General features: G+C 35.8%; 1 protein-coding gene across 1 annotated transcript in view; it reads left to right on the top strand.

The window, feature by feature from the left end:
* The window catches only part of LOC149289649 (collagen alpha-1(XXVI) chain-like), a 168301-nt gene extending 157184 nt beyond the window's left edge, over positions 1 to 11117 (top strand). Inside the window, exons 8-14 of the mRNA XM_089490210.1 lie at positions 4078 to 4170; positions 6448 to 6500; positions 7839 to 7901; positions 8108 to 8152; positions 8789 to 8833; positions 10309 to 10393; positions 10963 to 11117. Coding sequence (XP_089346336.1) covers positions 4078 to 4170; positions 6448 to 6500; positions 7839 to 7901; positions 8108 to 8152; positions 8789 to 8833; positions 10309 to 10393; positions 10963 to 11117 — 539 coding nt within the window. The remainder of the gene's footprint in view (positions 1 to 4077; positions 4171 to 6447; positions 6501 to 7838; positions 7902 to 8107; positions 8153 to 8788; positions 8834 to 10308; positions 10394 to 10962) is intronic.
* The last annotated feature ends 1692 nt before the right edge of the window (positions 11118 to 12809 follow it).

Here is a 12809-nt window from a genome sequence, read left to right as displayed (position 1 = left end):
TTGTCAGAATTGGCCATGTAACGCACTGCACTGAAATAGTTAACAATAAAAACTTAATTTGCTTTATAGTCTCGCCCACAGCTACAAGCAAAACAGCAGAAAAACCTAAATCTGCAAAAAGGGGCGGAGGTTTCAACAAAACCCTCTCCCCCAATTGGAGGAGAGGGTGTACCTGAAGGTTCCACCCTTTTTATGAAGTTCACCATAAGGCCAGAATAATTAAGGCAGTTTCTTTGAGAACCGTTTCTACATCTCCCTTTTCTCCCTGAATTTATCTGCATTATTTAGGTCTCGCTGTGGAATTCCAAACAAGGGTGGAGGCACAGGGACAGCATCCCCTCTGTTCTGTCAATCAGGGCAGAAGGTGTGCCCAGAGGCTTCGCCTTTTTAAGTTCACTGAGAGGCCATGTCCAGCTGTCTAAGGAGAAGCGGACAATGAAAGCAGACTTTTTGGAGTAATGTATGAAGAAAAAAGACAGAAGAACAAGAAGATGGAAGAGAAGAAGCTGAGTTGTGCGACAAGGAGTATAAATGTAGAAAGCCCTCCAAGTTTCTTTCAAACCAAAACTGCAGGAAACAAAATTTGTTGTCTGAAAACCAGTGGAACAAAAACTTAATGAAAACTTCATCAAAATCATTTTTGGTCCATTTTTGGATATCCTGAATCTAAGACAAGGCCAAGGATTGATTAAGATTAAAACTGAATGGGAAGAATTATTTTTTTTTAATCTGCCATGGAATTCTATGTAACAAGAATTATTTGATAACAGTTTGCAGTTGTACTCTAGTTAGTACTTTTATCATATACTATTTAATTGTACATCAGCTGTTGAACCAGCTTGATGGCATACCTTGTCAGTGACATAAAATACCATTAAGCCAATCATAATTCAGAAACACATATCATATCATATATCTACAGCAGGTGGGACAGTGGCATAAGGTAAATGATGCAAGCATTTGTTTCAGTGTGAGAAACCTGCAGGTCATTATCTACTGGTAGTTAATAGGTAATGTCAGTATTTTGAAACTAAAACAAATTCCAGATAGTATTTGACACAAGTTAATCCAAACTGGAGCTAAATGTGAATGTCCTCACTTTCTTTTTTTTAATTTTCATTCTGTGGTTTTTCAGCTTCAGATGTGTCTGTGCATACGGTAGTAAAAAAAAAGATGGTAACGTAAATCTAGAATCACTTAAGTTAATTAGTAGACTTGTGCAAGCAAATCCTATTTGGACAAAATTTTCGTTTAGTTTTTGCCGCGTTTATTTTCGGGCAAAAAAATGTTGTTTTCCAACTGTTCAGTTTGGACGGAATTCTGTTTTGGTTGGGAAGGACATACGGCTGTTGATTCCAAATGAGGAGGTCCCTGATGCTTTCTAGGCTCACCGTTCATGTACAGCAGCACCATCTCAAAGTTAGGCAAGAGATCCAGACTCAATTTTGCACTGCAGAACCACCAGCAGCACCACATAAATGGATGCCTCCAGCAGCATGCTATGGGACTGAATGTATCCAAAGATCAGAACATTTTAATTAATTGATCCCTCAGAGTAAAGAAGGTGATATGGCAGCAGCAGCAGTAGTAGTAGGGCACTGGGAGTGCACAGTATAGATAGCACATATCTAGCCACACGGTACAGGACACTGAATTTCCCCCAAAGGCTGGCAGCCCCTTGACACAGGACCAAATTTTCCCAATATTACATAAATTAAAAGAATTGATCCTCTCATCTCCAACTGCTTTCATCATGTTTGCTGCCCCGTCAGTCACCACCGTTCCCATTTCTGCTGCTGTGACTGTCCTCTGCACCAGGATCTCCCTAAAAGCTGCCAAAATGCAAGCTGGTGTGTGCTGCTCATCCATAACCTCAGCATGAAGTAGGAGGACCTATATCCCTGCTACCTTTCCACCCCAGTTCCTTTAAGACAAGACTGCTAAATGGAGGAGACTACAGTCCTCCTAAAGGTGGTGCAACAGGAGAGGCGGTAGGCTGGTGCAGTGGATGTTCTGAAAACCAGTCACACTCTTCGAAAAAGGCTGAGGCCTCAGCATGCCTTTTGACCTGGCAGCTGCTACTGCTGATGGTGGCTGGTATGGGTTTGCTGTTGTTGCCAATTACGCCAGTTTCCCCATGAAGCAAAGCTGCACCGTGGTGTGTACATAGGTGTTGATTCATAACACAAACAGTGAAATGTCCCTTTACCTTACCTCGGCTCGCTACCTTACAAAATTACTTGCACCTCACAGTGTGCCCATCTCGCACAGTCCCAAAATGTTGCCGCGCCTTACTACGCCATTGCCTACCAGGGATATTTTGTGGTTTTTTGTTCCCCCATAATGATGGTGGTGGTGGTAGGCCTGCAAGTGTATGTAGGGGAAACCCTGGCATAGCTACGCTGCTGTTGCTGCTTCTGCAGGGTGGAAGGAGCAACATATGTTATAGAGAAATTATTACTCAAAGATGTGTCACTTGACTCATCCACATTTGGTTCATAATCTAAATCCAAGTCAGCCTCATCATTAATAAACTGTCGTCCTCTATGACCATATCCTTTTCTGTCTGAGAAGAAGGCAGAGTAAGGTCCACACCTGCTCCATTAGTAGACATTTCTTCTTCTTCCTCATCTTCTGGACCGGAAATAGATCTTCTGCTATCATCTGTGAGTGCCTGCCCAGCTTTCTGTGGGGAGTGCTGGCAGTGCTTGCTATAGTGGTGGCACCAGGGGCGGTAGTGGTAGCACTAGGGGCGGTTGTGGTGGCACTCGTAGTGGTGGTTTTATTCTGTGCTTCACAATAAAATAGCTTACAAGCTATCTTCGCCCTGGATCCCACCAAGTTACCAGCACATAAGCCCTCAGTGAGTCCTTGGTTGTAACTAAAACTGCTGTAGACAAGATTTTAGCAGTAGTGGATCAAGGATGCTAAGTACTGCTGATACTGCTGCATGCGGCTCGTGGTAGTTTAACTTCTGACTCTGAGCAAGAAGACTTCTCCTGCCAGCTCTGCCCATCCCATGCAAACTAGAATCACTCCTTCTCACAGACATTTTCAAATGATTTGTACTTATGGTAAAAAATAAAATGTATATCTCTTACTCAGGGATTTCACACAAAATTGTGTTGCCCATAAATTAGGGCCACTGTCTTAAACTACTCAGGAAGAGGTTTTAAATTTAAAACAATTGAAACAAATGCTGATTTGCCAGAGTGAAAAAAGTAAGGATAAAAATCCATGAGTTGTTGGAATCACAGCTATAACCATCAATTAGACCATTTTTTGGCTACTTCTACCTATCAGTCAGTGATATGTAGCTTACTACAAACAGTCCCTCCCTCGTTACCACATCAAGGAGCACCAATTCGTCTTGTATTGGCACTGGCTACATATTGCAAATGAATGATGAATCCTACCAAAATTTCAATGCTCTTGTAATTTGTTTTCAGCGGTTTTGTTGGGGACCCGCCTCCTGAGATTTGTACACATGCACGAAAGGCAGTCTTCGTTAAAAATTCACTTTCTTACAAATCTGAATGCACAAGTCTAATAATTAGTGTGTTTTTTTAATATAGTTCCCATATAACAAAACATTACCAGCTCATACATAATATAACTGTGTGCCAGGTAGTATAATACAGTAGGCCTTATTTGCTTTTAAAGTTGTTTTGAATTATTTACAGCCTGTTAGAAGAAACACTGGCATTTGGGTTTTTTTAGCTTCACTGTCAACTACATTATCTAGTTGCATAGACACAGCAGGAAATGTGCTTATAAATTAAATTATGAATAATGCATTTAAATCAGAATGCACAAGTATTCATAAATTATTATTGCATGTCTAAAAATTATATTCAGGTCTTTTGTCATCAAGAAACAAAGGATTTGTGAAAGACTTATTTTTGAAAAGAAAACATGGAAATAAGTTATTTAATTCTAATTGAACTATAACTTTATATATACAGTACAATGTTATTACACAACTTGTATATACTGTATATGAATAAAATTAGTGTTTGTTCCTAGGATTACTATAGAACCCAGGACCTTTTACAAGTTTAAATGTTGTTTCTGCAGATGAAGAACCACATTTGGTGTCTACTATTACAGACACAATATTGTCTGGACTTCCTGGTACTCGTGGACCACCTGGCCCCATTGGACCACAAGGTAAGTAACTATATGGAGACATAGATCTTCTAGTAGAAACAGGTATCATTTGTTTTTTAGGGGCTAAGCTAGGTCTCTGATGTTCAAGGTACTTGTGAAGTCCAGCTTTGTTTGGACTGAATTCACTGGAACTAACACTATGGTTTGTTTGTGAGATAAGCCATATAGGTTCTTACAAATATTTAAATATGTTATTGCTCTACCTACCACTCTGCTGAATACATGCACTTATTCTGCAAATCTAGATCTACCATAACAAATTCCAATTTAGTTGCTTTTAAATGCCCAACATATCCCAGAAATATTTCTTTGTCCATTTCATTTTTTCCATCATATATACTGTATGCCATAACAGTTTTGAGTTTGTGTGTTGAAAACAATTGAGGAAACGAAATATCTGCTTCAGTTTTTATATTTAATAAACCAGGATATTCAGTTAAAAGTTGTCTCACTAGAATTCCTGCTTAGAGCAAAAATGCAATATTTAATGCAATATTTAAATATTTAGTAGGTTGCTGCCTAATACTCTCAGAATGTTTACTGTTTCAGAATTCCATTCCAAGTTTTTTTAGATAATTGATAGGTGCTGAAGCCACTGCTGCTAAAGAGTAAGAATAGTCATCATTATATATGTTATACATGTTAATGATATGCCAATAACAGTACTATGTATTCTATTATTGTGAACTGTTCAAAAAAAGAGTTAATTGAGATGATTATTCTTTGGAGCTAGGAATAGTATGGTACATCTTATTAATTGCACATGTTTCCAATTACATAGAAAATAATATATATTTTTTAAAATATTGTATTTGGAAACTACAGAAATCATGGACTGAAGTGGTAAAATAAAATATTACCATATGTAAAACTCTATTAATAACAGGAACAGTGCAAAACTAATTATTTATTTACAGTAAACTCAAAGAAACACTCAGTATTAAGTATTAATTGTTTTGCAATACAATGTTTAACATAGAACCAGCTATCTGACATCAGATATGAACCATTCAGCTCATCTACTGTAATCTGATATAAAGGAATCTAAACCCCAAGCAGTCATTAGTCTTGTCCCATAGTGAGGATAGTTTTTAGTCTATCCCATACCTGTTTACCTCACTACAGTGGATATAAAAAAAAGTCTACACACCCCTTATTTCAGCTTGTTTTGCAATTGAATTGTTCACGTTATAGGTCACATTAAAGGTGGAAAAAGTTCTGACATGATTTATCTTTGTCTCATTCTTTACAATCCTGGCATTGTAACAGGGGTGTGTAGACTTTTTTTATCGAGGCATGTCAGCAACACTGATTATGCTTAGAAAGCGATTGCTGATTGCTTCCTAAGCTCTGTTTTAGCCGCCCGTCTTTGATGATCGGTTTGGCGGCGGCCATTTTTTTTCGGGAGAGTACTGGCGTTGTAGTAAATGGGTTAAAGAAAACAGCACAATGTTTTTGGAAATGTATTTTTAATCTAATACAAGTAATGAAAAGGTATAAGGGTTTCCACTTAAAGTCTCCACACATAATTAATGAATCCCAAATCCCTTTCTTCTATAGACTATATATTTTTCCTTTTGATTTTTACACCCCTAGTGTTCTATTTTACATTTATCACCAATGAACTGCAGCTGAAACATTCTTAAGGTTTAAATTAAAGCATTAGCCAAATGATGTATTCCACCAGGAATGTCTACCCTGTTGCAGAAACTAACTGGTACCTTTGTCATTGTTGAATTTCTGTTAAGATGAGCAACTTGATCAACAGAGCTTCACTGAGACACTTTTGGTCTGTGGTTGTAAGATTTTCTAGCACGTTTCCCTTCTGAGAAGGACTAACTTGTCTCTTCATACTGCTTACTTAAAGTAGAACAATAGTTTTTGCTTAGTGTTTTCTTCTCCTGCTGCACCATATATTCTGTTGTCTGATTCTCGTATCAATTTGTGTGCCTGTTTCAGGGACAGCTGTATATTTTCAGGGGCCCCTCTCTAGCACAAGTTTTTACAGGGTCCATCCCTAACACAAGACTAATTGTATACAAATGAAGTAACACAATTGGTATTGTCAGAAGTTTTAAAAAAAAGTAGTTATGTGGGGTTAAGCAACTGCTTAATTTGTTTCTAATAGGAGTCACATCACTGCACAGGTTGGAGGGTTTGCAATCAGTCATAGGCAGACTAGTCACTGAGGACATTTAGAGAATATCTCTGAACTGATTTATCTTTTGTATTGTATGTTTGTATGTATGCAATTAACACATTGTTTTGTTCAACCAGGCCCTGCTGGACCAAGAGGTCCTTCTGGACCCATGGGCATTCCTGGGCCACAGGTAAAAAAAATATATGAATGTACAAACTAAAACATGGAAATATACATCTACTCATGTTATCAGATGTCCCCGGTTTCTGGGTTTATTTATGTCCCCGGATGCAGGGCAGGATTAATGTTCACTTCCGCAGGAGTCCTGCAGCTTACCTGATGGGAAGCAGGGACACAGTGGAGTCACATGACTTTACATCACGTCACATGACTCCACTCCGTTCCTGCTTTCCCTGGGAGGGTAAGAGAAGTTGTTCGCACAGATCTGCAGTTTAGGTAAGGGGGAGGGTGTATGAACAAGTATGCGTGATTGAGGGAATGAATGAGTATCTGTGAATGAATGAGTATCTGTGAATGATTGGTATCTGAATGAATGAATGAATGAATGAGTGTGTGTGATAGCATGGATGTGGGGGGGCATGGCACAGGAAGGCTGTAAGTGATGTGCATGTATTGGCTGCTTGTGCATGATAGGAGTGTGATTGCTATATTAAATATATGATTGTTAACAGCAATCACACTCCTATCATGCCCAGGCATATCCAGATTCCAGCATGTACTGGTTGCCTGGGCATGATGGGAGTGTGATTGCTGTTAATCATATATATATTAATATTGAATTTTTTGTCCAATTTCGGTGTGTTACTTACTTTTACTAAAAGTGTGGTTATGCTTTTTTTTTAAAGGTGCGTTTGTCCTCAGCCAAGTGAACCCAGTCCAGAATTTTCATTTCGGGGCATCCCTAGTGTCATTGTGGCAGAGCCTATCCTGGTGTGTGTGTTTGGGTGTTGGTGTGACAGAGCCTGTCCTGGTGTGTGTGAATTATGGAAGGAATGGAACAGAAGATATACTCTTCCTTTAGCCCAAATGGTGACCAACACAGAGCTAACCAGCTTTTAGATAACTGCAAATGCTTTCCACTACCTCGGAACTGGACTGGGGATGGTTAAAAGACAGAAGTCTCATTTCCTAACTTCAATAACTAAAGTAATTTGCACTAGCTAAAGATCATATAGTTTTAATTTAAAGTAACAGTCTAGCACCCAACATGTTATTTTAACTTGTTTATGAATATCAGAGTTTATTTTGCATGCATGCATTTTATTGCATGCAAATCTCTGTTTTCATTCATTAGTTATTGGAGGTTGAATTCAGGGAATATTGTATCACTGAATTATATATTGTGTCCCCCCTTGACTTTTGTGTAATGAAAACTAGGCATGCTAAAGGTTCTGTTAAGACGGCAAATGGAATCATAACGTTTTGCAAACTCATGCAGAAATGCAAACAAATTTCAAGCAATCTTCATTTGTTTCATTTTATTTTTTTCTTCTAATGTATTTTTAAGGGAAATCCAGGATTACCAGGGCAGCCAGGTTCAAAAGGTGCTAAAGGTGACCAAGGAGTAAAGGTGAGTGCTGTAACCCTTGAACCCTAATTTATTTTTTAGATGCAGATCTTTCACACATAGAAAAAGATCAGGTTCTATACATTGTAATCTTTTTATTGTCGTAGTGTATTTTTCATCCACTGGGATATCATAACTTTTCTTGTCCTAAAACGATGCATAAGCTTCTTTACCTAATGTTATACTGTTTTAACGTTTTTTTTAAACAGGGTGAACCAGGTATGAGAGGTGAGCCAGGAACTAAAGGTCCACCTGTAAGTATATACTATGTATCTCCTTCTGTAAAACTTTTCTGTTTTATTTGAAAACCCTTGTAAATATGTTGAAATAGATCCATTATGATTTCCATTATGGGAAACTTTCATTGATAAACTTGGACCACATCATACTTTTTCTAAATTCCATACTGTTCCTCTGTTACAGTGGTGGCACTTTTACATATTTGTACAAATAATAAATATCTTACCTGTTTTACAACTGACTTTTGCAAGAAAAAAATACCTTCATCACTAATTTTCCATATTTTATGTTACAAGTTCTAAAAACATTCTGCGTTTAGCTTGGTAAAAAAAACAAAACACTTTTTTAAAATTATACTTTTTATTTAGTTCAAATTAAAATATATGGAATGTTTGCTGTTACAAATGTTTCCTTGCTTAATATGTGAATTGCAAAATAAATTTAATTGAGTTACATTTTTTCTGGATGATCGTTTTTTTTTTTTTTATTAACATTAGTTTCGATTTATGAGTTCTTAAGTTTGAATATGGATGTTTCACTTACCTTTGGACAGGAGTTCAAGATATACCGTATTTAAGAATATAGAATTTTGTAAAATCATTTGTCAACTTTAATTTCCTTGATTAACAAAAATAACTTTTTCTTTTTAGGGTGAACCAGGCAATAAAGGAGAAGATGGAGACAAAGCAGATGAAGTAAGGAATAATGGCAATGAGAATTAATGTTTATGCTTTTTATATTAAGGCTGAATGGCCAACAATCTAGAACTGAGGAAAATATTAACAGTGTTAATAAATAGACTTACATCTAGACTAGACTATCTAGTGCAAATGGACCAAGAATGATTATGAATGATTCAAACAACCAATTTAATTTTGTTTCATTTGTCACTCTCGTTCATGCTCTTGATGTCTCTATATCTTCTCCAACAACAGTTTCCACTTTTGTCTCCTTTTCCACAGCAACCCCTTCTTCTTTTGCCTCTTCTTAGTCTTTGCCGAGTTCATACAACTAAACAAAATTGGCAAATGTTATTCAAATTCAAATTCGGATGAATCCGAATGCACAAGTCTGCTATCTAGTAACGGAAATGTGCAATATGGTATATATTTTGTTTGAAGATCATAATACTATAATGTGCTATTGCTACATCTAGATTGTAAGCTGAATATATGTACTATAAGAAGCGCAATGTAAATAAAAGATAATAAAAGCTAATAATAATATCACAAAAACTGACAATGGGAGTGATCCTTTAGTATACATTTTCCACTGTCTTTTAAAGAAACTAGAATGCAAAAGAAACCACGTTCACGTGAAAATGTGATAATAAAAAAGTAAATATGTAAATATTTACCCTACACGTTCTGCTGCTCCCAAGTAACACTCCTCACAAGTGTTCAGAGAATCAATATATCTAAAAAGGGGCGCATGAACATGTGGAGAAAATTTTTCTCCACATGTTCATGCGCCCCTTTTAAAGAAACTATTAAGTAACTACATGAACAGAGGTGTATATATATATAGATATAAGTAAATTATATTTGCTCAGTTTAATACGCAGAGACCCTCTAACTAAATTCTCATATCTGTGCGTAGTAAAGTATATATATATATATATATAATACATATTATGTGCACAGTGTCTATTACGTTCTTACTGGAGGCTGTGATATAATTATCATTAAAGTGAAACTAGTCATCTTATACACATAAATACAGCTAATAAATGTGTCCCATGTAAATGTTCTCCCCCTTGCAAATGTATTAAAGGATTTGTCCATTTACCCCAACCTACAAGAGGACAGATGCAGCTCATTTGGGGGTTGGAATGTGTTTGGCATCTCCTGCACTACAACTCTTTTTTCATCATCAGAAAAAGATATAAGTGCTTATAAAGTGATTTTATAGGCGTTCTTCATCAGTGGGACACTAGAGTGTTCCTTTAAAAGAAATGCTGTATTTCTAACATGTTTGTTGTTGTTTTGAGGTGCATACATTTCTAAATCTTGCATTAACTAAAGATGGGATTTAGCACTTTTTGTGTTTTTGAAAGTTACTATATACTGATATATAAATGAACATTTAAATAAAATGTACATACATTTAAGCACTCATTAAAAAAAGATTGTTTCTAAAGAGCATTATGTCGTTCATATTTTTCAAACAGGGAGAAGGGGTTCAGCAGCTCAGGGAAGCTTTAAAAATTTTAGCAGAAAGAGTTCTAATTTTGGAGCACATGATAGGAATTCATGGTAAGTATAACCACCTTAAATCTTAAGAACCAGTTTCTAATAGTTACTCAAGGTTAATAAAAGTAGATTAGATTATATGTTATAGCTGTGTTGGAACCTACAGGTTTGTTTTTTTAGACAGCTATTTTAATTTTAGCTTCCTTAAGTTCTTCTATTCTTCCTTCTTCACTTATTAAGGGCACTGTCCAATCTTTTCATCTATTAGGTTGCTAATGGTCCACTACATAGGACTATGAATTCAATATGAGTTTTTGTCTTTCCAGCCTCGTTTCCACCCTTGTAATGTAAATGTGAATGGGGATAAATTTTCCTTATTTTAGGAATCATATTATTTTAAAATATATATTTTTAGCATTTTTAGCACAAAAGTGATGATTTATAAATAATTAATCACTGAACTGTTAAAATACAGAAGCTAGTGCTTATACAAAACGTAAAAGAAATCAAATATCTTAAAAAATAGATTTTTTTTTGTTAAGATAGATAATTACTTTTTATTTGGAATGATCAATTTCCCCATAAAATATGTGAACATATATGTCTTTAAAGCATGTACACCTCTTTTGCAGATGCACCATCTTCTGTTGAGCCAGGTTCCGGACAGGATGTTTTGGGACCCTTTATTCCTAGTAAAATTAATCTTAAACGTGAACAGCAACAAAGACATCAGGCACTTGATATATTTTCAACACTGCTGTATGAAAGTGAACCTGGTCAGAAATAAGGACACGGAGCATGAAATCAGAAGAAGCCAGCCCGCTGATTAAAGCCAAAGTATCTGGAATATTGTCAAACATTGTCTTACATTGTCTTACAGACAATTTTAAAAATGCCGCAAATCACATGAATTTATAAAGGGAACAGCAACACCTAAGATTACACTTTTTAATTATAGTATAACTTTCATCACCAATCCCTGTTCAAGTTGATTATACTTGTTTTCCCTTCAGTTTTAAAATTCCATACATTTTTGGACCTGTATCACCCAACTTTACATTGATCAGTATAGCAGATCAGTATGGAAAGTTCTATATTGTGTCAATATTTTTTAATGGTGCAGAGGTTTATAATGTATTTTCTGTAATGGATTGCCACCTACCTGTTAAACACAGGGAAGCAATGATTTATGTTCATGTTTAATTCTGAAGACTAATGCAAATAGTTATACAAAGGAAGAAGCCTATAACGCCGGTGTCATAAAGTGTAATTGTCATCAATACTGGTTTTAAGGTCTGTTCAACGTAATACTTTTTGAAAATTATTTTAAATTAAAAAATCCCTCAGGGTGGATTCTTTAATAAAGTTCTATAGAGGAGATTGGCTACGTCTGGTGGCCACTGTCATGTTGCAGTGCAAACAATGTTATGTTACGCATAAAACCAGACACAGAGTGGCCATCGGATCAGTCTTTCTGTATCTTTCTTATAATAACACAAAATACATTTGACGTAGTAGAGTAGTAATTTAGTAACCAGTGAAAACTATTGTCTATTAAAATTTAATCAGATGCTTGCAGTCAAAATTTTATAATCTTATGTATATTGCTGCACTAAAGTTATTACCTTTTAAACAGGCAGCAATAACTTTTTAAAGTATTTTCCCTGAATTTTTTTTTATGGGGTGTCATGGCTTGGTACTTTTAAATTAATTTGGGCATCCAGGTATTATCCTGAAAATTATGTAATCACAATTATTCTCTCATACCTGAATGTGTTGTGAAACTGGCTGTCACACTAGTCAGTTGCTACAGATTAGCACTAGCCATAGCTGCTGACCTATTCAGTATGAAAGTAAAAAAAAACATGAACTTTGAACATATTTGCAATATAAACTGGGAAAAAGAGAAAACCGAGAGATAGCTCATTACAGTATTACTTTCATGTTACAATGTTGCTTTCCATGATATTATGACTGTAATCCTGGCACAAATGACTTTGTTTCATGGTGTTCAGCAGGCAATGACCTCACTAATCTCAACAACATTAAGGTCACTTACCTAAGGTTGTCTAACTCTTATATAACATAACACAATTGACCTTGAAGGTCACCATGGACAAATAGACACATTTTTACAGAACCATATAGTTAAATACAAAGAGGTGCAATTCATTAAAATGATTAAAACACAACATGCAAAAATAAAATTAGAATATTCAAACCATTATTACGATCATTGTCTTAGGCAGGATACTAAGACATAAATACACATACATGTTTATTATTGTCTCTATTAAATATAATACAGTGATATTTCCTTTGTTAATAATGCTATATGTTTTTTGTTGGTTTGTTTTTAATTCATAAGTGATGTGCAATATCATGGCATTTGCTCTCTTTGCTTTGGATACTTTGTCATGTTATTTTTGTTTCTGGAAAAAAAAAACTAAAATGCTTGGTTTTCTGTATGTCATTTGTG

The sequence above is a fragment of the Sceloporus occidentalis genome, unplaced genomic scaffold, assembly GCF_023333645.1.
Source record: "Sceloporus occidentalis isolate IW3139 unplaced genomic scaffold, rSceOcc1.0.p SCAF_43, whole genome shotgun sequence".
NCBI lineage: Eukaryota > Metazoa > Chordata > Lepidosauria > Squamata > Phrynosomatidae > Sceloporus > Sceloporus occidentalis.
This window is presented reverse-complemented; position numbering and strand designations above follow the sequence as displayed.